Consider the following 25936-nt stretch of genomic DNA (forward strand, 5'->3'; position numbering starts at 1 on the left):
AATTTATTACGGGGCTTATATCATCTGTCTTTCTCTGTGGCTTAGTAGCTTTTTATCATGAATGATGTATTTTATTTTTTAAAACAGAGTTATGTTTGGTACACTGGATACGCAGAGCATTTTACAAATAGTAGCATGCTCATTTTTTTTAAACGTTAATGCAAAAGGTTATAAGATTGTTATTAGATTGGATATTAGGAAGAATTTCTTCACGGAAAGGGTAGTCAAGCACCGGAACAGGCTGCCCAGAGAGGTGGGGGAGTCCCCAGCCCTGGAAGTGTTCAAAAAACGGGCAGAGGTGGCACTTGGGGACATGGTTTAGTGGGCATGGGGGTGTTGGGTTGATGGTTGGACTGATGATCTTAGAGATCCTTTCCAACCTTAGTGATTCCTAGTTTTTACTTTCATTATAAATAATCCAGCCACCAAGTCAGGAAACATGAAATTGCTACTCTACCCTTAACTGGTTTAGTGATGGACTTGGTAGCGTTAGGTTAATGGTTGGACTGGATGATCTTAAAGGTCTTTTCCAACCTCAACAATTCTACGGTTCTATGATTCTATAAACTAACTATTTTAAAAAAAAAAAAAAGTTGGTATTCAGTAGACCTGTGCGTGCCCTGACCTCTTTTGCTGGAAAGCCGGAGCAGCCAGTGGCGTGGGGAGGGCAGGGCTCCGGTCCCCGCTGCCTCCAGCTGCAGCCGTGCCAGGAGAGCGGGGACTCTGGCACCGGGGTGACGTCCCGGCTGCCTCCGCACCGGTACCCCTGCGGCGGGAGCTGGGAGCTCTGCCAGGCAGCCCGCTGCTGACGAGCTGGCCCCGTGCTCTGCTCCAAAAAATCTTGGCAAAAAATATCTTTCCTCTACTTTTTACTGAGAAGTTAAAAAGCATTTTGAACTGCTTTGCTATATTCTAGTTTTAATAGCACTTGAAACAAATAATGAAGATGTAATATTTTAGTTGTATGCTTTCAATAATAGCCAGGGTAACTTCTCTTTCTGTATGTGGATAAGTAATTTGTATTCTGTCCTTAAAACATTCAGGCAAGCAGAAGAGATGACCAAGGAATGTATCATTGCGCTAGTGACAGATAAACAAATACCGTACATAAATCTGTAATTGCATGTAAAAACTTCTACAAAGTCAAAGCTCACTAACACAAGCTTTATGGGTGAATATATGCAGTAATAATCTGTCAATTGCTACATGTTACTGTGGCCCACACATATGCACTTAACGTTTATATTACCTATTAAGTGGATCCAGTCAATTAATTGTAATGCCAGGATGCATCCCCTACGTTGAAACACCTTATTTCCAAGCAGGTTGCACAGAACAGGATCAATATAAATTACAGAACGTGCGTGTACAGGAACAGTTGCTTCACTGTAAAGATGTATATAATGTAGTAGTGAACTTACAAGCAATAGAACCTAAGGATCTTAAATATTTACGACTCCAAAATTTGAATTTTTGGCCTGTGTTGATGACTTCTTTCTCTGAGGGCTTAAAGATCGGCCGAGAACGCCACCGGATGATGGTACTGCGTGGCCAGGCAGCAGGCTGGAGGTGCAGGAGGGAGCCGTGAGCTCCTGACTGTACAGACAGACCTGTCAAGTCTGCCAGCCCTGTCCCCATCAGCGCTGGCGGTCCGCAGAGGTTTGGTGACAACCAGCAGCGGGTCCACCTTCTCCTCCAGTGCCTTCAGCATCTCGCCCGTTCCAGTGGTCCACAGAGTCTGTCTGTCCGCCTGCCTGTCTTCTCATCTCTATCACTAAATTATGACTGTCTTCTATTCTCTTACATCCTACTATCAGCTTTTCTCACGGATCTCTCCCGTTGCCCTTGTTAAGAACACTGGGTGTTGTTCCTGTGGACGTGGGACAGCCGTAGGGAGCTGGCGTGGTAGGAACGCCTTCTCTGGGCAGTGGGATAGCCTCTTGGCTGCGGAAGCTGTGCAACCCGGTGCCCTTTTCAGCCAAGTTATGCTCCTGTAAGAATAAGACCCGCGTGGCTCATGCAGCACGTAAGATGTCTTCATGCCCTGACAGATGTTGGCCACCGCGGAGTCGCCTTGGTCCCTGTGACTCTGAACGCCAAGCTTTGGTTCTCCTGGTGGGAACCTTCCTTCTGCCTGGATTAATTGTGGTGTTAGAGTGTACACTGGTTGCTTGTATGTGTTGGTGGTGGTTCACGCCTGTTTGGATGTTGAATGATACTGCAAATAGGTAAGCAAAGTACTTCCAGTGTGAGAAATCCCCACTGGGGTAAACTGCTACATGGGAATTAATTTCCTTCAACAGTAAAGATTTCCCAATCCTGCCTGTGATTTAGGGCATTCTTGACATTAAGAAAATGAGACTTAAAATCCCTGTTTTTTGGATGAAGTAGCAGCTTGCTCCTGTTGGTTTTGTATGGAGACTTCCCATATGTAAGTTTAATAGAAAGAAAAAAAGTTTGGCAAGCTACTTGCTTAAGACTGAAAAGTTGCCATTCTGGGCTCCTGAATAAATATGGATTAATGAGGAGGGACCAGATGCAGGAGAATAACATTTTTTCATGAGTCTAAAATGTTTTGGCTTGAAGCTATTCCATACTCTCAGGTCAGAATGTATAAAATAAGTTACAAAACCTGGAGTTCTCTCCAAGATGTTGGTCCTCATCGCTGAAGGCTTTTTGTTTTATGAAACAACTGTTTTATGAAACAATCAGATAACTAGAGCAGAAAATCTAGTAGATTTTTAAAGACTTGAGTCCATATTTTGTGCGAGGAAATACAATGGAGAGGAACACCCTACAAGTAAAGGAGAGACAGGAAGGATGCCCAGAAAGCCTTTGCCACTCTTTGTGAAATAATAAATGCCAGGAAGGATGATTTCTCCTGCTCTCAGAAAGGGCTTTATAAGCCACACACAGTACTTCTAATACAGGTCAATGATAACTTAAGAAGTGCTTGCTTTATTTTAAGCCTGCTTTTAACTCGGCCGTATTTGTGGTACGTTCAGCTCCCTATGAAGGTATTGGCTTCCAACTTAATTCTTTGCGTCAGAAATACGTTTAACTACAGAGGTCTGAACAGTGCTGCTGCAGAGGGCTGCATGCACAGGCAGGAGAGAACAAACTTTACAAATGTGCAGGAATAGGATTAAAATCGGAACCGCGCCCGGCTGAGGCTAGCTCGGGCAAGCTGTGCGCCGGGTTCTCTGCCTCCAGGTTCATCGGTCTTGGTGTTGTTTTAAGCTGCAGCTATTGCTAACGCTGCGGGTTAACATGCCTCACTGCTGCGTGCCTCAAACGGAGAGATTTCTTTTCAGTCTGTTGCTGTTGCAGCGTATTTGATACACCCTTCTGGTTTGCTTACCCTGAATGTGGGAGGCAGGGAATACTGAGAATTTCCAGAAAACCTAGCGATTAAAAGAATAATTCAAAGTTTGTGTTACTTCAAGGCAGAATGCAATTCCTGAGCTAGCGCAGATTGAACTCGGAGGTAATTTAACATCTAACAAAAACACCCTGGAAACAGATTACATGGTGAAGTATAGATTAGCCTAAATGTATGGTGGAAAACGCTCGAGACGAAGGATAATAGGGCTGCGGCTATTTTTTTTTTTTTTTTTAACGCTACAGGCTCTACCGGTGTTGAGAGAGGTCCCTCCAGACAAGTGTGGGGATAGGTCATCTATTCAGAGTAATGAATCATCTTACAGCTTGCCATCGATCCCAAACGACAGCGAGGAAATAAAGCAGGCAAAACACGCTCCCCGGCTCGCCGGCACAGGAGAACAAGGTAACAAGTGTTACAAGGTCCGGCTGCGCGCTCAAAGTTATTGTCCTTCTCTGTATGTATGTCTTTTCTAGCCAAATCTGCAGGGGACTGTATTATAGCGACTGGCGAATTAGTGTGTATTTACAATGAACTTTGGGGGATTTTCCTAAATATCTCAGTATCGTTTGTCGTTCTTGTTACCTCTTAAAATGAGTGATGCCTATGGTGCCTATTTTTTTCTGCAGGAGTAGAAAAGCAAGCCTTGTGGCAGTTATTAAAAACGGATCTATAGGTGTGCATGTATTTAAAAAATGTCTACCATTTAGAAACCGTGGGATGCATTTGTTGCCTTTTATTATAAAGCCAGACCGCAGAATAAATTTTCAAAAATAAAAGGTTTCATGCTGAGAAAGGTGCGCAGTGCCGTTTCAGAGCTTAGAAGGTGAACGCCTTTGTGAAACCCCAGTTAATTTCTTTAGATAAGGAAGTAATACATTAGTCCGGCATAGTAACCGGCGACGGCAACTTGCTTGGTCTGCTCTCAGAGCATCCCTTACATCAAAGTCCGGAAGAGACAGGCAATTAGGTTGCAATGCTCTTTACACAGCAAATGTAAACAAACTGCTTTAGGCCTCCTAAATTCACGCGACTTTTATCCGTGGAGGAGACGGAGACTTTGATTTAAACTAATTTTCTGCAGTCGGTATGATAAACGCTGCTGCTGTCGGGCTGCCGGACGAGATCGCAGAGTTACTGTGGGTTGTTTGTTTCCTAAATCCCATCGGGTCTTAAATTATTTAAGACATTTGGTTAGCTTGTCCTTTTCTCTGGAAGCTACAGAGAGGCAGGGTAGCCTCGCATGGGAGGAAAGTTCACAGTAGGCGCCTCTTTTAAGAACGGTAATGGATAGTTTAGATCAATAAACAAGAGATAACAAAAGTGAGAAATTAAAGGGAGTAGGGCTTAAAAGCAAACAAACCAGTCTGATCACTGCAACTTTGAAATGTGTTTCATTATGGTGTGTTCACATCCAGAAGTCACAAGCTGGTGTGAAGATGAGAGCAAGGAAGAAAGCGCGGTCGAAAAGATTCCCATTACAGGTAAAAGTAATGGCTGCATATTAACCTCGGATCCAGTATTCAACTTTATTATATAATCAACACATGGCATTTTAGTGGTTTGGGTCCACTAATAGTGAGTAAATTCAGCTACTACATACTGAGCGCAAAGATTAAACGCAAGATCATAAAGTCCGCGCTTATGTTAACATAAACTAAGATGGAAAATAACAGCGCCTATTTAATTCCTTGTAATCATGTTATACATTTAAACCATGTGAATATCCTGTCATTTAGCCTTTCAGGTCCTGGTATCAGTGTTACAAAGGTCAGTCTCCATGGGGAAGATCCAGTAATTATATGGCAAACTACAGATGTTTCCGATTTGATTCTTTTCTTTTCTCAAGTAATTGAATGTGTATCATTAGAATAAGCGCAGGGAAAAACCCTGCTAGCCGGGAAGCCGTGCCTTTGCCTCTGTTACAAAAGCCGCCTGATAACACAAAATTTTTAGCAATAAGGTTTTATCAAGACGAGTCCAGCTCCTCCCGCAGCAGATGTATGAGGCTTGCTTAGGGTCCCGAGATGTCGCTGCTTTTCGGTCCTGGGGTATCAATAACGCATTAGTATTCAGGGCAGGGCTCTTTGCGCCGAGTCTCAATTTGCTTTTGCCTGATTTCGTAAAGTGGTGGGCTGCTTCTTTATAAATTTTGATGTTTGGCTAAATATTTATTTATGCAGGTGTGTACTCCGACAGAAAGGTGCGAGGGCATCTGCTTATGCAACGCTCGCTGTTGCTTTTCTGCTTTTTTACGGCTTCAAAATAACCTGTCTTTCGGAGAGCAATTCATTTCTCTACAGAGGTTTTCCTCTGCTGCTTTTTGAGCCTAATTTGCAGCTGAAATATAAAAATGTGCCTCTTGTATTCCTGAATTATACTGCAGTAATAATATTCCTACGTTAGCCCAATAAAACTTAGATTTTATTTTTTTTCTAGAGTAGAATGCTTTCCATTTTCCTTCTTAAAATGTCCTTCAGTTGCACATGGCAACGTATTTCAAAACGTGAATTGCATTGATTTTCAGAGGAATTAAAAGCCCCTGAAATCTTTTTCTTGAAACAAAACACACTTCTCATTTGAAAATTAATCTAAAATTTTGCAAATCTTGGGATTGGTTTCATTTTTGTTAATTTAAGAAGATTCAAATTTGAGGACTGGGGTTTAAGTTCCCTAAACTGCAGAGAGCGCCAGCAAGAACAGTGTCGGGAATGATGACTCCCTCCAACCAATGCCATCACTGATAGGATTTTTTTAATTTTTTTAATCTTTTTTTTTTAAGGAGAATACTGGCTCTTGAGTTTGGATCTCTGTAGCTGCCAATGCTTTTGGGTTGCTTCTCCCCACCCTGAATTTTATGACTGATCGGTGCTGGTTTTGGCTATGATTTTGCATACAGTTTTGTCAGGGAATGCTCTGTTGCGGTTTTTCCTGCTGGGGACCCCGACGGTGTGTGCGGCTGGCTGCTGTGTCAGCTGTCAGTTCGTCAAACGCCAAGCCACGATGGACATCCCCCTTCCCCACTTCTCCCATAGTTTTCTTACTGAATGGGCATGCAGATACTAATACTTCCCATCTGTGAAAATGCTGAGGAGCTCTCCCTAACCTAAGCACTGAAACCAGTAACTTCAGTGTAAAATCCCTTCTTTCCGAGTCTTTGTTTACTGTGTTGTGGCAGCGTGTTTCCAGTAGCCAGCGGTCACATTGTCTCTAGGAGTGAGGCTTTTCATATCTCACTTGAAAGCAAAGTTGCTCCTTTCAGATGCGATTCATCTTCAGCCCATGATCTTCCCTGGGCTGCTTGTTCTCTTCTGGCTCCTCGCCCTTCCAGCCTGTCGCTTTTTTCCTTTTTGCTCATCATTATTTGCTGGAGACTGTGGCCCTGGCACTCTGAAATTGTTCTGTGCCTAAAGTAGAGGCAGCATCTCTGTGCGCTGTCTTTTGGGCTCAGATGACTCGTTTGGGGGTTTGGCTTTGTGTTTTTAGATGAACTGATATTTAACGTCCATTCTATACACGATCATTTTGCTGTATGAGTTTTTCTAAGGGTACAAATTTTGGTTTTTTTTTCAGTATTTGCTGCATTCTTTAAGGGCTTTAAGTGTTGGTTTGGAACACTGGAAGCCTTGGGGCTTTTGGGTTTTGATGGACTTCATTGTGAGAGCCGGATGGATGTGCTTCCAAGCAGTCTTCTGTGATGGCACTTTACGAATGCTTCTGTAGTTTTGGTTTATTTTACTTCTGTTACAGGAAAAAAAAAGAACCAAAATATTTCTTTAATTCAATATTCTGTAAATATTCCAGAAATATTTGCATTTTTAATTTAATGCCTGTAGGGGAGGAAGGAGGTAGCTGTGTGGCTTTGGGAAAAGGGCTGCAGAGTCGTAGCTGGCACGGTGTTGGGTGTCCCCTCGAGACGGCCTGCGTCGGTGCCCAAAACTGCTCGTGCGAGGACTGACGTCACCCGGAGCTCTTCTGAACAGGGGCTCGGACTGAAACACCTGCGGAGCCGTTTCCATCCGTGGCAGGACGCGCGAGCTTTTTTTCCCAAACCCGTAGTCAACTGGGAGCGCGGGGGCAACATAGCTCGTAGCATCAGGCTGGTTTCTTTCCTAGAGCCTTGCGCTACGCTTGTGGAAGGCCATGTTGTGATAATTGACTTTAAAAGGATTACGTCTTGTGTACAGTCTCACCCAGAGAGGAGTTAGCTATTAATAGCAATCTCATTTATACCGGGTTATATGAGGATAGAGGAGGATATGTGGACCTGTTCTCATTTTCTTCATGGTCGCTTTGTGTTTTTATCTTGGGAAGACATGTAAAAGAAATTGTTCGGCTCCTTTGCTGTTGCCGAGGTAGGCGAATAATGCGAGATTAAAAAGCAAGGATAAAATCCATTATTTTTTGTTTTGCTGGATGACTGTTTAAGAGTCTCATTTATGAGTAGGAAACTGCTGATTTTATTGAAGGGGCAGGTTTGTTAAATCTTTAACAAAACCAGATTCTCACCCTACCCTTCATTTGTGTCTTTGATTTAAATAGACGTTAGAGCTATGAAGCATTTGAATAAAAATGGCGTTACTTCTCCAGTCATCAGGCTTCACTTTCACAACATCTTGAATGTCACCTTCCAGCTACTCTCCAGGTATAAAATCTCTAATGTAGAAATAAGGAGGAAAAACCCTCTTAAGGGAAAAAAAAAAAAAAATTAGCCCTTCTTTATATATCATAAGGGAACATGAAAGAGCACAAATCCAATTCTGCTTCCCTTTTTAGGTCACCTTTAATGAGCCAATAATCCTGCCAACACTTTTCCCACGCCCACGCGTCCTTCCTGGTGAGGTCCTCCTTTGAGCTTGAAGTTAAAAGGTTCCCGAGGTGCCACTTGGAGTGCACTAATAAAGGCATTAATAAGTCTACCCAACTTTTCGCTTCATTTGATATCAACCCATTCGCAACTGCTGTTATGAAAAAGAAAAAAAAGTTCATCTGTACGTGATTAATCGCTGCTGCTGTTGTGGTCTGGCAGAACTACCTTGGGACAGCGTAAGATTGTACGTTTTGCTTAAATTAGTTTGTATTGCGTACTTCAGCAGGTGATGTTTTACGCTGCTCGACTTAAGTTCCTGAAAGACCTCAGAGTCATCTTATAGTTAGGAATTCTGGGGGAAAATTCTTCTTCGATCTTTGGAGGCAGCATCTTCTAGAAGTATTCTGACTGGATGGCTTGCTCCAGTGGGATTTCCTGAGTCCACTGGTCATCCAAGTGTCTGCTCTTGAGAGGATAGCGTTGTACGTTGGTATATTACTATGATAACAGTATTTATCTTTTTTTTTTTCCTCATTTAAAGGAAAGGGCAGGAGATATCTGTTGGTGTTTGACCTACTTCCAGATGCTGGTTACTGCAGTGTTCTGCTCAGGTTTTAATTTGGAGATTTTTTTTTTTTCCCATCTGTTTGCTCTCCAAAGAGCACACCCTTCTATCAGATTTGCAGGTAGCCCTTGTCTTCTCTCCGTATGCAAGTTTTGTGCTTTATCGTGAGGGAAACAGCGTGTATAAGAGCCCGTATACAGCCGGCACTCGCACCTCTGGTCCCAAGGCTGTTTGCGTGCTGGCAGCGGCACGGCAGCTGACAGCCCACCTTTAATCCCACGTGGCTCTTTGTGGATTATCGGCGAGCGCGGTAATTAGTGTTAATGTGGTGGAGAAGCTTGTTCAGATTTAAGTTCCTCTGGGCAGGTATTATTGTTAGCTTTCTATTTTGGTACAGGACCTAGCAGTATGGCAGCCCAGACTTACCAGGACTTCTGAGTGCGGATGCAATAGCTATTGCCAAGGTAACTGTAAAACTACACAGCTTGCAGGCTCAGCTGATCCTGATAATATTCCTTTCAAGGCATTATTGACTTTGAAGTCTAGTGATAGCTGAAATACCCAAGCTGCTAACTATTTTATTGTTGATAAAAGTACACAGAAAAAGCAAAGTTCCTTTTGGTGTAGGCTCTCACTTGCGTAGGGAAGGTGCAGATACGTGCCTGGGTTGAGACTGCGAAAGCACTGGGGTCTTTTGCCCTCCAGCTACTGCCGTTTGCATACGGGATTATTGATTGTTATTGGAAATAATGGATGATAGCTCTTTATAGCTTTTGAGTGGCGTACAAAGTGCTCTTGTTCCTCTCCCGGTAGAGTAGCACCTCTGTATTCCTTCTACAGCTTGCTTACGTGCTCTGCCGCTTAGGTTGAAGATCTCAGTTTTGCTCACAAACTGTACAGCTACGCATGAACACAGCAGTATTTCTGTTTTCCCAGTCTGCGTTTTAAAACCCAGCAACCTTATGAATTACCTTTCCCATTTCCAGACAGGCAGAGTCAAGCACTTGGGGATTGTTCTTAGAAAGACAATTTGGTGTCTGCAGATGACTTTTCTGTGGTGGGACTCTGCAGTGAAGGGCTTTAGCGCTGGTTTTGATGTTTAAAAAGTGTGGGCCTCTTCCTCTGTGAGAGGGGCATACAATTAGCAAGATATAAATGTTGGAAGTACAAGGCCAAGAGTTTTCTTATCTCTTCATTTGCAGAAAATTACATCGCATCACTTTTTTAGCTGCTATGCTTGGCTATAAACTGATAGGTGCTGCAAGGCATGGAGAAAATACCTTCTTTTCAGTTCTGTGCTGGTACAGTATGTTCTGGGTTAAAGATCGCTTTAACTGTTTGGCAGAACAAAATAATGGGGGTTCATTATGCAATGACGGCGTCTTTTTCCTGGAATTGTTGGCTAATGAACCCATTTTGTTCAGAACAAAATTGTAAAAGCTGACATGAAAGCTGCTTTGACCCATTGCCGACTGCACAATTAATTCAAAGTTGAAAAGTGTGGAGTGTTTTTAATTAATAGTGGTATCGCAGATCCTTTGCTAGTCCTGAGTGGAAGGAACAATGCATAGGGAGAAAGGTGTGAGGAGAGCTGCGTCGCCTGGGACACGCCAGCTCCCATTCTGCCGCAGTGTTGCTCAAACGACTGGATTAAGAACTTTCCATTACTAACCTCCCGGTTTGAGTTTAAAGACTGAGTTTTATCAAGCTTGTTCAGTTGTGTCTGTGCAGCACGGGCTGGCCGTTCCGACTGAGTAGATGCTCAAAGTACCCCATCCGGACAGCTTCACCCCTGCGTGCCTGCACGGCTTCTGGGGTGTCTCCGGAACATGAGAGCTGGTGATGTGGTGAGGCCGCTTCTTCCAAAAACCGGTTTAGGAAGAGACCATCGAGCAGATGGCGTCTGTCTTTCACCCAGTGTAGCGAGAATTCACCGAAGCTGGATGGGAAGGGAGAGGAGCTTTTTAGCGAGGTGGCCGCCGGGAGCTGCTGCTCTCCAGCAGCACTGTCGCAGCCCACAGCCCTCCTCTCGCCTCCGCTTCTGCTTCCCAGTGCCGCTGCTCCCCGCTGAATGACTTCTGTGGCGCTGGCGATTCTTTTATCCAAGGGTTTCAGTCTGCACGCTGCTGTTGTGCTCTAAACCCATGGGTTGGTTTGGGTTTTTTGCCTCTTCTCCACTCAGTGCATCTTTCTTGCCAGGGCTATCGTGTTCTGCTGTGGGCTCAGGGAAAAATGGGTATTTGTGTCTCAGCACGGCATGCCCCTCGCTGTCCCCAGCCTACAACAGGGAAGGTGCGCTTGGCTGTTGTAACCCAGCAAGGTAGATGCTTCTGGCAAAACAAACAACAGAAATGCGCACACACCCCAGAATAAAAGTATCTTTTTGAGCTAAATTGCATTTAACCTTAAACACCACGATCGGTTTTATGAAGGAAATATACTGATCTGCATGAGGGTTTTATGGCACGATGCAGTTCTGTCAGGAGCGAAGTGCTTAAGGGTTTTCTCCCCTAGCAGCGTATTTCTTCTATCTTCTCTGCCCTGTACGTTGCACCGATCACTTGTGCTTTCTCGCGATGGTGAAGCAAGTATTGCCGCACACCCAGGTTGGGCTGGTTTTGTTGTCGGCGCTGCGTGTCTGTAACCGAGACTCTTCCTTTCCGCCAACTTACAATGCGGACACGTTGTTGAAGGCACGGGGATTAAGCGGATGAGTGGGGTAAGAGGAGGTAAGAGCCGGGTGATTGCTCAGCACTCAAAGCAGCATTGCTGCTCATGCGTTGTCAGTCGCTTCTGGGTGCCGTAACCCAGGTGAATCGTCATGGCAGGCTTGCCAGGGAGGTGAGCTGGAGCTTCTAGGAGTTCCTAGAACCGATCTCCCATTCCCGTAGGGTACGTAGGATCTAAGTCAGCACAAAGATGCTCGAGGGGAACGACTGGACTAATTGGCAAGGCAGTCTGGTGTAACTAAGGCAGAAGTGGGGACTGATAGCCCAGCATTGTATTATAATTGACAGGTAGGGCAAAGCTGGGCTCTGAAGGGTCGTAAAGGTGAAGAACAAGTAGTTTGTGTCACTGTTTGATGTAGTGAAGGAAGGGGAGCCAGTGCAGGCACAGAAAGCATGGGGGAATGGTCTTTTGAGGCTGGTACGTGTGCAGAAGGCATAAGGAGAGCTGCGCGACAACAGTGGCCCGGCTTGAGTTTTGGAAGAGCTGGCAAAGACCTGGACTTTGAAGTGCCAGCTGGAAAGGAGTGGTGGGTACGCCTGGATCAAAGGCGGGCTCCATGTCGCTGCCCTGAGGGACGGGAAGAGCATCCAACAGCAAGAGAGTTACTCTTGCACAGGCAGAAGCACTTCCAGAGCCTGCAGACGTGTTCCTGCTGCAGGGGACCCCATCGACCGCAAGCTAGGTGTGGGTTCCCAGGCTTAGCCTGAAACAAAGGGAAGGCTCTGAGAGGCACGCATCGGATCCGGCTGCTTAACCCGGGTGCTAACGCCCTCCGAAGCTACCATCCGCTCTGGAAACTCTCTACCTGTTGTGGTGGGAAGGAGGAAAAGCGTTCAGTCCGCTAACAGACTAACGAGGTGGATGTGTCCCTCTGTGCAGGGCTGAAATGGGCAGGGTGGCCAGAGCTGACGATTCATGCGGGGGCCCTTTGCTTCAAGTTCTCCTTCGCACCGGGAGCGAGCCATGGACGCGCCGGAGCCACGTCTGAGGGCACGCGTAACTGGGTCTTGAACGTTTGCAGAGTCTGTGGCCTGTGGTGGTGTGTTAGCTGGGCACAGCTCGCTTTGCGCAAGGCTTTCCCGAGGCAGAGGGCTGCCCTCCCGAAGCAAGGCCTGCTCTGCCCCCAGGCAAGGAGCGAGCACGTAATCTCGGCCGCGTTGTGTGTTGTAGTTTGAATCTGTGCATGAGGAGCCCTGAAAAATACACTGTGCTGGCTTTGGCTGGGATAGAGTTAATTTTCTTCCCAGTAGCTGGCATAGTGCTGTGGTTTGGATTTAGTACAGAATAATGTTGATAACACGCTGATGGTTTAGTTGTTGCCAAGTAGTGCTTACACTAAATCAAGGACTTTTCAGCTTCTCGTGCTCTGCCGACTGAGAAGGCTGGAGGTGCACAAGAAGCTGGGAGGGGGCACAGCCAGGAGAGCCGACCCAAACTGGCCAAGGGATATTCCATACCATATGGTGATGTGTTCAGTATAGAAACGGGGGGAGAGCTGGCAGGGGGGCCGCTGCTCGGGGACTGGCTGGGCATCGGTCAGCGGGTGGTGAGCAGTTGCATCGTGCATCACCTGCTTTGGATATTCTTTTATTATTGTTATTATTTTATTTCAGTTATTAAACTGTCTTCATCTCAACCCATGAGTTTTCTCACTTTTTTACTCTTCTGACTCTCTCCCCATCCCACCAGGGAAGGGAGTGCGCGAGCAGCTGTGTGGCTCGCAGTCGCCGGCTGGGGTTAAACCACGACATACACCTATGTTAAGTGCTTTACTGCTGGAGTGAACAGCAGTTTCTGGGGGTTCTGACTTGATTAGATTAAATTACTTTTTTTTTTCTTTTTTCCAAACTTTCCCAAAGTGATGTACAAACAAGCGTGAATATTCGTTCCTTTGTGGTCCGTGGTTTCTCAGCGCATGGCCACGTCGCTCAGCCTGCAGCTCCGAGCTGCCGTCGGTCGTGCATCCAGGACGTCCTCCACGATCTCCACAGGTCCCTGCTCCTCTGCAATGTACATCACAGGAAAAGGAGGGTCCCCCCCTTCTTTTTCTTTCTTTTTTTCCCCCCCTCGGTTCTTGATTTTTCTTTTTTCCTTCACGCGTTCTCTGGGAAGCGGTCAGACTTTGTTCCGCAAAGCGGCGTGCTGCTGCCAGCACGGCTCCTGTGCGGCTCGGTCGGACGCCTCGCGCGCTGTCGGAAGTGCCTGAGGCTGGGCAGGGTTTCTGCCGCTGACCTCCAAGAGCAGAGCGGTGTGAGCCGCTGGAGCGGGCTGGTGACACGCCGGGTAGAAAGGAGGAGTGTCCAACATGTACAGAAATACTAAATCGTTCTGGGTTGGAATGGAGTTGGTAACAATTGGGGCTTGTTTATAACTTCAGCACTATATATATATTTATATATTGAAAGGAGCCTTTTAAAGTGGGATTTGTACTTGAGCATATCATGTCCTTTGGAAATGAGTACAAAGATGAGCAATTGTACAATTCCAGTGAATGAATTCATTTACCTCTTTTTTTTTTTTTTTTATTTTAAATCAATCTCTGCAGAATGGAAATGAGATACACAGAGCGGGGAGAAAGGAAAGAAACGAAAACGTGGATAAAAGATTTTGAAACAGTTGGGTGTTTGGCTGGTTTAAGTCATAAAAATCCCAAGATTTGCGTCTCCCAAACACAGCTCTATTTCAAGAGAATGGTTGAAAATACTGATGTATCAAATAATATTAAGACAACTGTAACTATCCAAAATACACACTTAAGGGGAAGGAGAATAAAAAATAACCTTGCTTCCCGATTAACTAAAGTAAATGAGAACTTGGGGATTAAAAAAAAAAAAAAAAGACCCCAGAAATCCTTTAAGTTTTGCTTCAGGCTGCCATGATGCAATACAGCTCTTAGAGCAAATGCTGGCATTCTCCTTTTTTCCCTAAATTGAGGTAAAACGTGCAAAAATTTCACTATTCACAAGAAATCATTAGATAACTTAATTGATAGCGAGGGAGTCTTATTTTCTTGTGTCTTTAACTAATTTCCACCTAACCGTGAGCAAGGTGTCTTGAGGCAGATGCCATAACTGCGTGCTCCTCTCCAGACTTTGTCATCAAACCAAGAGTGTGGCCATTACGTGCATCTATTTGCAAATATGAGTGTGGTGCTGCTAGGGACTGCACGCTGTGGTAAGGTCCAGCCGGTATTATTTGAAAATTTATATTTCATGTTTTTACTTAACAGGTTGGGACAGTGGCGATAATGGTTCCCAAGCAAAAGCAAGCCAAGAAGTGCATTCAGAAACTAGTTCTTCATCGAATGAGAGAACTCCTCCCTTCTCAAGGTAACGTTGTTTAAATCCTTTAACATTTGAAATGCTTCTGTAGAATGAGGAACACCCACAGAAAATGACTGAAGCGCTGATTATTTTATTTTTTCCACTTGGTCTAGGGTTAAGGTTCGTATTTATGTTTATCTAATAAAACATCTTAAACTTTGGTACACCTTAGAAAATATTTGTGCCAAAGCCAAGTATTGTTTTGCAGCTGTTGTTTTCTCATTTTAAGACTCAATTGACATCTCAGTGAACCACAAATTAGCGTGTACAGCTGCTCTCAGTAGGGCTGCTCAGGGGCCAGACAATAGGAGTTGTCAGGAGAGGGGCAGACATAAAACATAAAGTCTTCAAGAAATAAAGTGGTGGGTTTCTTCTCCCTGTATCCGCGATGTAAACTAGCTGTAACTGGATAATGCTTTTCATGGGCTTGGGGTTTGGGTTTTTTTTTAATGTTTGATACTGGGGTATTTATAACATGCCTTTCTTGCTTTCAAACTGAGTATGTTTAATTAATGGCTTTACATGTACCTAAAGGGCGCGGTTTGTTCTTTTTTTTTTTTTTTAAAAAAAAAAAAAAGGAAAAAAGAAAAAAACCTTGGTTGTGGTTTGGTGTGGTGTGTTTCTTTTTTTGTTTGTTTTTTGTTTGTGGTTTTTTGGTTTTTTTTTCTTTTTAAAACCGCAGCAGTTCCCTTTGGGTCCCTGAGCAGTTCTGTTGGATGTTCCTTGTATTCTTCATTGGCATGTAACGGTAATCAAACGGCAGCAATCAAATTAGTGGTCAGGAAGCGGCAGAAAATAGGCTATAATACAGCCATCTCATGAAATATTGGCTGGGCTTCAGATCCTTATCTGCTCGTGTTAGAACAGCCCAGCAAGTGGGTGCTGCTGCTACGCGGCCCCTGGTCTGAAAACTGCCGTCGATGGCACTCGGGAGGAGACTTTAAAGCATTTTGATAAATTTGTAACTCCTCCTGTTTATACGGCATCGCTATCTTCCGGTAGCTTTTTTTTATGCTGTTACTGATGAGGTCAGCTCCAGTTTCGCAAGTGTCGTTCTGCATTTTGTGCTAAAATCACGGTATTTCTGTAATTCTTCAACTACGGTAAATACAAGCTGTAATGCAGTATTGATGAATGGCATTCACACTTTTGTTTAGGATTAATTCTTAAGTGTTGTATGTTCAAACTGTGTTCTTTTTTTTTCTTAATTTCTTTTTTTTCCTTTTTAAATTTTCTGAAACATTGTCTGAGAATGATGTTCCAAATTGTACTACATAATGGTATGAAATGCAAGGGTGCTCCTACAGATAAATTTTTTTTAAATGCTAAATTGTAGTCATTCACTGAAGCCCAGCACAGCAGCAAGAGAAGGATTGGGCCCTGAAGAACTTGCTTACAAGGATCACTGCTAAGCACCTGAATAAAATATGTATAATTTAAAATGAATCATTTTTTTTAATTTTTAAAAAAAAAAGTCTCCGAGCTTTTTTTCCCCCTTGGATGTTGCACTGCTTGCTTAATAATGTGTTCGTCGACTTCTGCGTTTTTCAGATGCTGTTCATATGGTGTACATTTTTTTCACTCTTCTTTCAAATTCTTATTTGCGATAGATTTTAAAATAATTCACTCTGCCCTATAATTTCATGCCTTTCAGTGCTGCGAAGCAAGCGTACTTCATGCGCTGATACGTGATGATTTTGCTTTAAAAAAAAAATCTCTTGCCACGGCTTAAAGTTAGTTTTTCTAAACGAGTCAAAAATAACGCAGCCTTCTAAACACGCCGTTTATCAAACACCCCTCGCTTTTGGACGCTTGGCATCAGCTCCGCAAAGACGGAGAGCGGCGAAAGTAGCGAGGAAGACGGAGGAACGGAGAGGGCGGCCGGCCACTTGTCTGCGGCCAGGACGCCGTGCAATTTCTTCGCCGCTCACATTTAAGCGCTCCGCTTACTGCAGTCACTTCTCAGGCTTTATTGCTTTTACAAGTGGTCTCGAAACCCACTACTTGAGAATAAACATAACCGTGCAGCGCTGCCGTGGTACTTTTTATAAATTCTTCTTTGCTCCGTTTTGTCACTGAGCTGATGAGTGACCTCGCAGAAGACCCTGCTGGACCTAAATAAAAAAAATGGCTTCCTCTGATGTCCTCCAGACAATAATTATGATGTGCCAGTTAAGCCCAAACTACAGCTGAGGGATTTTACTTTAAAGCGGAGGCTCGGGCGCAAAAATGCATTTATAGCTCTTTGTCTGGCACCTCATTATGTGTGGGCCTGATTCATTAAGTAATTGGTTTGCAGTTGTTTACATGAGTATTAAGGCTTTCTATTCAGCAGCCTTTGAGAGATACATTGTGCAAATGTTGCATGTTATGAATGCCGAATGAGGGGCAGGGGACCGGTCCTATTGGCTAAACACTGCGCTCTGTTGAAAAGCAAGAGAAAGAGATTGGGTGCTGCTTTGCATAGCAATGACTTTCTTAATAAGCTTTACAGATTAATACACACAAGCTATAAAAGATGCAAAGAGATACTCTTAGCACATTTACACATGCTCATTTCACTATTATGGTACTGGAGACGGGAAGAATTGAGGGCTTTCATATTCGGTTTTTCAGTGCATGTCTTCAGTGCATGAGACTTAATAGAATCCGATGTTTATTGTATTATAAATCACGGGGAAGTAGGCAGATCTGCAACAGTTTATTATTAAAGATTCTTTCAATGTAAATCTTTTTCTGCCATTGTATTTCCTACAGCAAAATCATTTTGTGGTTGAGTGGGGATGAAAGGCATAATGTACGAAGGAGTGAGTCTTAATAGGAAGCTGCTCTCCGAGTAAAGACCACTTGTTCCCTTTTGTTCGGAGGTGCATGCCAGAGCTTCCTCTTCTCCCGCAAATAAACTGTCCTGCTCTACGCTGAGCTATAAAACTACTTTTTCCTGGCTTCATTTACTTTACCGGGGGAATATTTACGTGCACGGAGATGCAACTTTCCTTTGAAGAGTTAGGGTTTTGCAGCGGAAAAGAGCGCGTTACGTTATACAATTACTTGGGGGAAAAGGTATCAGAAGTCAGGACTGAATCTCTCCGCGAGAGCGGGCAGGAGGCGATGTGTGTGGCATTTCGTGGTCCTGTAGCGATGGATGCAGCCAGTGGAGGTCACTAGCTTTCTGGGTAATTCCCAATTTTTGATGCAAGCCGTTTATTTTTCTTTGACTTGTTGGCGCTGTCTTGTTTCAAAAATAATCGGGAGATTAAAGATGCATTATCGACTGAGAACCAAAGAACAATTTTAATTTGTCAGGACATAAACACGGTGTAAAGTGTTTTAAACTTGGATTAATCCCTCTTCCGCAAGTAATCCGGTCTGGTCTCTGAAGGCTGGTTTTTTTTTTTGGGGGGGTGGTGTTATGGGTTTTGGGGGTTTTGGGTGGTTTTTTTTTTGTTTGTTTGGTCTTTTTTTTTTTTCTTTTTTTTTTTTTCAGTTGAAAGCCTCCCTTACCAAACACAGATGTAATGACATGCAAATAAAACTTGGCAGATCATAACTCATCCTCTTAATTATTCTCGGGGGCGATGTTTACTGGCCGTGGCCGTGGCTCTGGCCATGGGGGGGCACTCGGGCTCTGCGCTCCCCTCCAAACCAGCCCTGAGGCCGCTTAACCGGCCGGGGGGAGCTCTCCTCTCTGCGGAGAGACTCCGGGCTCGGGGCTGGGAGTGGTCGGGAGGTGGGAATCCAGGGAAAGCGGCACAGCGTCTTTCCAGACCCCCGAGGCGCACCCCGAAACCAGCCCCTCTCTGACTGTTTTCTACTTCTGCCGTGCTTGCAGTTGTCAAATCGCTTCTGTAAGAAGCTGACTGTAAATTCAAGCACGTTTTTTTTCCGATGTTACAGATTATTTCTGCGAGCTTTGGTTCCTAAATCTTAACACCCAGCTGTTGCAGAAAGCGTAACGTTGTAGTGGCGATGCTCTACGAATATTGGTGAGGAACGGTTTGCGGGGAGAGGCAGTAACATCTGTCTAAATGCATTGCCTTTGTAGCACGGAGGAAATGGAGTTTATATTTGCAGCGATGCCCTACGCTCTTCCTACACAGTTTCGTCACAGTGCTGTGATGCAGTCTTTGTGTTAGTGGTTTCTCTATGCAAGAATTTTTTTTTTTCTTCAGCCTGCTATAGCTAAACAGAGAACAGTCTTAAATGTAGCTCGATACAGATCTTTGTATCCTAAAATAAAGGTCATATCCTATTTGCAGTGTAATCACTTAAATTCAATATTATTACTCCAATTCTGGTGTGGTGAATGGATTTTTTTAGTTTATACTGACTTCCCAGGGTGGGGAATGCTTCCGTGGTGCCCAGTTTCTAGTGAGTGATCAGCAGAAAATGGCAGAGCTGTCGGGCTTCTGCGGGGCCTGGCAGGGAAGTGTGCGATCGCGGGGGACAGCCAGCCGGGGCCGCCGCCACGGAGCAGCCTGGCTCGCTCGCCGCCGCCCGCTTTTCAGATGCTTTTCGAAAAACGATTTTCAAAGATGGATCCGCGACTCCGCATCCCCACGTATTGCTGGGGAGAGGCTTCGTCGTTTCTCTCGCCGAGGGTTAATAAGCACCACCCTGCGAAAAAGAAATGCCGGATTTGTTTTCCGTGGCGTGCTGCCGCAGCGACGGGTGTGCAGGACGGAGGCGCGCGGGCTTTGAGCCTCTGACAAGATTAGCAGGAGTATCGGTGTTCCCGAGGCTGCTGCGCTCCACGTTCTTGTTTGTTTTTCTGATAAAACTTGGCATTTGGGTAGTGGTTTTTTTCTCTTGGCACTTAGGTGTTGTTTGTTGGTTTTAGTTTGGGGGTTTTTTTCCTTGATGTTTAGGTAGTTTTCTTTGGGGTTTAAGGGTTGGGGTTTTTTTTTGTAATTGGGTGTCTTTTTTTTTTTTCCCCCTCCCTTGGTGTTTGGGTGTCTTTTTTTCACTTGACACTAAAACACAGAGGTTCAACAGGTGCTTTAGCAAAAAGATACTCAAGCTAAAGCAAACATTTTCTGCTGGTTTTCAGTGAGCCACCTCTCTTAACTTGGCTCTCGTTGGTCTGGTATTTTCCTTTTAATATTAATTTTCTCTATGGAGGGAAAAATGTTTTCTTAGAGCTTTTTCATTTCTTATTGTTGCAGCATCTTCAATACAAAAAGGCTGTTTCATCAGAGTAAAGGAGAGATTAAATGGCCCTTTGAAGTTAAACTGGTTTGGGTTTTTTCTTTGTTAGAGCCTGGGTTCAGTTTGGAATTATTTTAGGGAAGAAGCAAATGTGTAAATGGATATCGAAGGGTCACAACAGGGGATTAGTCGAGGCAGTGAAACTGGCTTTAGTTCATTTATACTCCTAAAATTTCTCCACGGAGGTCTGTGTGGTTATTGTGCACTCGGTATACCAGATGATAACTTTCATGATTGAATTTGCCGATTTCTGAATACGAATGTTTTGCAACGTAGAAGTCGTCTTGCATCTTATCAGCCTGGACTCACACTTCAGACGTGATTCAGGAATTTTATTCCCTGTTACAAAGCTATCTTGCAGCATTTTCCAGGCTTGGTTTGGCAAAGCTGCGATTGCCGATCTGGCCTTTCTGATGTCCTAGCTCCATTTCCCCTATCTCCCCAGGCCTTTCTCTGTGGCCCACGGCTTTCACGCCAAGCCTTTGCTGACGCCCTGTTCCCTGTCTCTCTCTTCACGGACTGCTGCGTCGCACCAACGCCCGGCTCCCGGGCTGCAGCGCTACGGCTCTGTGCTGTTCTGCCGGTGAATCCCATTCTCCGCGCAGTAGCTAAGCTCTGGAAGGATGAACCCCAACAGATGGATGGGTTTGGGTAGAATACAAACATCCATCTTCCTCTGCTCTCCTGTCAGCGTTGACCTTTTTCTTCATGGGAAGCTGGGGCAGAAGAGGGAAGGTTTCCAGATTTTCTGACAGCCATGGTGGTCTCTGTCCACCACAACTTCTCCGTGAGACCGCTGGTCTCCAGCCGGACCTGGAGCGCCTCGCAGCGTTTCGAGTTGTGCAGGAGGACCAAGCCGCCCAAGACCTGGGCAGCCCTCCACTGGTGGTCCCGCACTCCCCGTTGTGCCTGGTGGTCTTCGGTACAGCAGAGGCTCTGGTCCCAAATGACCAACCCTCTCCTGTTTGATCTGGGCTTGAACTGCAGAGAGAAGTGGAGCAAAAAAATCACTTTTAGGGACCTCCTCGCGTGGCTGAGTAAGGACGCCCCCTGCGCCTGCCTTCTTGACAGTGGGAGACGAAGCAGCAGGCAGCGGAAGCGGTAGCTGCCAGCTGCCTGATCTTGTTTTACTGAACTACTTGAAGATAAAATGGTTCTTGTGCGGTCTGCCACAGAAGTCACCTCTCAATTTGTAGCTCAGCAACAAGTGGTTTCTCGCTCTGCACCCAGGGGAAAGAACGATGCAGCCGCCCGAGTTGCAGCCTCTTGAGCACATTTTGATGGGCTAAGCCTGGGATACGTGGAGCACCTCCTGGGAAGCGCTGAGGGTCGTGAAATCGCACCAAAGTGAGCAAGAGTTAAGGGCGTTCGGCGTATTGCAGGACTCAACACAGAGGCTCTGACTTTAAATACTTGCTGAAAATACTGTCGAGTAAATGTATTTGAACGAGAAGCTGAAGTGTAACGCAGTGTAGGGTCTGACTGTGAATAAAACGGAAGGGCGCTTGGGTGGCACGCTAACAAAATGTCAGATAAACATTTGAAGGCTAACATTTTGAAATTTCTTTTACTTAATAAGTTAATAATTAGTTATGTTACTGTTAATACTCTGCTAGTACTGTTACTTGTTACTAGTACTTAAGCCTCAGTTTGGTATCTTGGTTAAACTTTGGCTACATTTAATATTCTATTTATGCAAATGTTTGTGTATCTGCAAAGAGGGAGGTTGTGTGCTAATGGCGTTCACAGCTTGTAGAAAAGGAATGCGATTTAAACAGTATGAGCTTTCTCTTATTTAAAAGCAAAAGTTTCTGTAACATAGGTAGCTGTAACGTAATGAAACTTCCCCCTGCTTTTAAGTTTAGCTTTCCAGCTGCAGTCACAAATTCTTACTGAATACAGTGGTATAAGACAAGGAACGAATCATCTCTGCTTTTTGCTTTTTTATCTCCTTCACAAATGCCTCCACGATGGTAGTTAGAATATTTTTAACTCCCCGCCTTAAGGAATTCTGTATTAGCTGCCATGTCTTTAAACGAAATGCAGCAACCGGTCTGAAATTTTTGACAGCTGATTGAGTCCTGTTTTGACTGTGGCAACAGCTTCAAATTGCAGCTTGACACGCACTTATATTTTACTAGTTTGCACAGTAATGTCACAAATATCTCCTATTTGATCTTCCTTATTAAAATCAGCTGAAGCTTTATTTTTAGAGCTTATTGCGGGATTGTTAATATAACGGTTAATTCTCCTACATCATTGCCCCGATGTGATTATTTCGCAGCACCAACACAATACACACGCTACACACAAAAGATCAAAATGATTCCAGCTTGTTTGAGAGATTCAAAAGGGCCTGTGATGCTCTAGACACAAGAGCAGTCATTTAACGGAGCAGAGTCGCAACTGCATATACATCAAGGTAGATCAAAGGCAGCTGGGAGATTGCACATTTACATAGGGACGTGGATGATGCTATGGGAACCCAGGAGCTGGGCCGGAGGAGTACGCGGGCAGGAAGGGGAATAAGGAAGTTCAGTGAGCATCAGTGGGGGGTGCTTTTATTTTTGTTTGGATTTTCGTCTTTACTTTCTTTGCATTATCTGAAAGGCTGCAAAAGATAGACGGAGCTCTGATCCTTTGTGGCCTTAATTCACTGCTGGTGTAAATCGGCGCCGTTACCAAGGAATGACTCCAGTTCACGCTGCCTGAACATCTGGACCGATGTCCCTGCTGCATGTTAATTTCCCCACCTTTTAGAATACATAAAGGTGAAGAAACCCTCGATAAAATAGTCATTTTAAAAAAGAGAGAAAAAAAAAAAAAGTAGTTATGGAAGTTGCTGGAATTTTTTTAAACCATCTCAGTTTTTTTAAAAAAAAAAAAAAAAAGTTGAGTTCTTTTAATTTTGTGACATTGTGCTGATTACTTGAAATCTTTCTCTTTTACAGAACTGAAACTAGGAAGGCAATGGTAACTGCTATAAAATCCAAAGGTAAGAAATAAACGTTATGCTATTTAAAATCGATGTCCTTCTAAGTGTAATTTATATTGTAGAAAACCTCTACAGACGACACTATGGAACTGTATAAAATACCAGCATAAGGAGATGGGAAAGCGTGGAATTTCCCTGTCTCAACACAGCAGCCAGCAGATAGTTGACGATGACAGATTTTGGACCAGAGGACGTGTTGCATAGCGCACAGGGTGTGGGAGGAGTTGTGCTCTTTGCATATGATCTGGAAGGAGCAGCAACCTTTGCTTCAGGGTTTAAATCAAACAGCGAATAGCAGGTAGGAGAAAAGCTGGAGGAGGAATAAAACTGATGTTTTCTTGCTCTTCCCTTTGCAACATGGGTTGCAGAAGCGGGCGGGCAGCAGCACGTGTGCTTGCACAGTTACAGCAGGCAGGCGCACAAAGGTGCCTGCGCACCCGTGTGTGTGCGTCCGGAACAATTTTTTTTCCGTGAGCAAGCAGGCTTTCTTTGAAATTGGTGTTTGGGCCCTGCGTGTTTTCATTCTTGCCTGCATTTCATTTTTCTCTTTTAACCACCGTAACAACCGCTGGTGTCTGAAGTCGCCTCTAACGGAGCCTGCCGTGAGTGAAGTCAGCGCTGGGAGCAGGGAGCTCTGCCTGGGGCTCAGCTTTGGGAGCTACGCGGTCCCGACGGCTACAGAGCGTGTTTTAGAGGTGTGGCATCTGAGCCGACTTAAGGATGCCATAAACAGTGGCTGCTTTGGTGCCGTTTGAAAGGCCTCTCTCGCATCCCCAGCCCGTTTCCTTCTCCGCTGGCGAGTTTCGGATTTTGGAGCCTTTCAGAGCATCCATTCTCCTCCCACGCGCTCAGCTGGCGCCGCTGCCAAGCCGGGCAGAGGGCAGACCTGCAGTCCAGGGGGCCGGGGATATAGGATGAAAGATGCAGCTGCTGTATTTGTAGATAAGATATTTATATAGCTTGTGCCTTCAAAAGCACTGAACACGTGACCAGTGCCTCGGTCAAACGTGAGCTGACATTTCTGTGTGAGGCACAACAGCCTTCCTCTCCCTGTTTCTGAGTCTTACCCCTCCTTTGGGGTATCGCGGCTGTGGCGCTGATTTTGGACAAACTGCAGCCCTCTGGAGTGGTCTGAGCAGACAGCGCAGCTCTGTAAGCGACCATGGGCTCGACTTACACTTCCCTTGTGCCGTGCTTTTCACTTCCTTTCGTGGGTCAGATGAATTTACGTATCGAGGAATCTCCTAGGCACTCTGAATTTAAATGTCATTCTGTTTATTTCAGTGAAATTGTTCACTAATTCCCAGAGCTGTTTGTTAAAGCCATGCAGTTCTTTGAAGTCAGTCTTGCCTGTATTTGATCCTATCACAAAGCGGTGATTTTTCATTTGTGACATCATTGCCGTTTTTATGCCAACTCTGTGACGTCATGCTCCGACCGTGACTTCACCGCAGGGTCAAGTAGAGGGAGAAAGTGGAAGATAATAGACAAAGCTGTCATTCAGGCAGCAGCTGGTCAAGTAAATCGCTTGGAGTGGAAATGTTCTCTCAAGCTACCTTGAGGAACAATGAAGTGGGCCCTGTGAATGAGCCCGCTGTTCGGCCACGGCAGCTCCGTTACCGGGCACCACGACGCGTTGACAGCACGCTGTGTCGGAAACGCACATCTAGGTCTTGCCGTCCTCTAAACTCTTGACTCCCTCCGTAAGCCACGGTGTCTGTCTGCCTCCGGAGAGCCCCAAAATGATCATGTCTGTGGCATAAATGACAAACGTGGAAAAGATTTTAATTTTTCTTTTTTTTTTTCTCCTCACCCTCAGCTTTCTGGGGCGAATCTGACGACAGCAGCTCCGAGATTGAGGCAGCTTTGTGCCCACGAACTCACAGCACAGAAGCAGACGAATTTGATGACTTCTATGATTAAGATTCCCCCGCTCACTTTTGGGAAGAAATAAACAATATCATCTTGTACATATTGAGAGTGCCGCTGTCTGAAGTGCAGCTCGTCGCTTTATAGTCAAAGAAAATTTAAATACAAAATAAATATTACTCGGTACTATACACGGCCGCCTTGTACGTGTGCTTTCTCTTAACTGCGAAGCGTTTTCCTGATCTGACAGCAATCCTGCCCCGTGAGACTGAGCCTTTTTGTGATGTGTTTGTTTTGGGGGAATAAATGAAGATATGTCCTGAGATGTCCGCGTGCTCCGAGATGCTTGCTCAGCGCTCGTCCCTGAGTCCCTGAGCATTGTCACCCCAGAGGGTGGGGGCTGTCTACAAAACAACCTCTGCCAGGAGGGATGGAGCTGGGTCCCTCCGTTTTTTTGTTACTGGGGCTGGGAGCTGCTTGCCCGCAGGCCCCTGCTCACAGCAAGCATCCCCTGCCCAGTGCTGGCAGGGAAGGCGCGGGACGCAGCCACGTGGCAGGTAACCCTTCTGCGTGGCTGTCCTGGTTTCAGCTGGGACAGAGTTCATTTTCTTCCTAGCAGCTGGCACAGTGCTGTGGTTTGGATTTAGGATGAGGATAACGCTGATAACACGCTGATGGTTTAGTTGTTGCTCAGCGCTGCTTATGCCAGTCAAGGACTTTCCAGCTTCCCATGCTCTGCCAGGGGCACAAGGAGCTGGGAGGGGGCACAGCCAGGAGAGTTGATCCCAACTGCCCCAAGGGCCATTCCATACCATACGGCGTCATGGGCAGTATGGAAACTGGGGGGGTTGGCCGGGGAGCAGCGATCGCTGCTGGGAACTGGCTGGGCATCGGTTGGCGGGTGGGGAGCAATTGCATTGGGCATCGCTTGCTTTGGATGTTATTATTATTATGATGATTTTATTATTATATTGTTACTATTATCATTACTATTTTACTTTATTTCAACCATTAACCTGTTCTTATCTCAGCCCAGGAGTGTTTCTCACTCTCA

General features: G+C 45.1%; 1 protein-coding gene across 1 annotated transcript in view; it reads left to right on the forward strand.

The window, feature by feature from the left end:
• KIZ (kizuna centrosomal protein) overlaps positions 1-24986 on the forward strand; it is a 51408-nt gene extending 26422 nt beyond the window's left edge. The window contains 5 exon segments of the mRNA XM_075706733.1: positions 3628-3787; positions 4801-4866; positions 14717-14816; positions 22970-23013; positions 24833-24986. Of these exon segments, the coding sequence (XP_075562848.1) occupies positions 3628-3787; positions 4801-4866; positions 14717-14816; positions 22970-23013; positions 24833-24936 (474 nt within the window). The 3' untranslated portion in view covers positions 24937-24986.
• The last annotated feature ends 950 nt before the right edge of the window (positions 24987-25936 follow it).

Source organism: Pelecanus crispus, chromosome 3 (assembly GCF_030463565.1).
Source record: "Pelecanus crispus isolate bPelCri1 chromosome 3, bPelCri1.pri, whole genome shotgun sequence".
Lineage (NCBI taxonomy): Eukaryota > Metazoa > Chordata > Aves > Pelecaniformes > Pelecanidae > Pelecanus > Pelecanus crispus.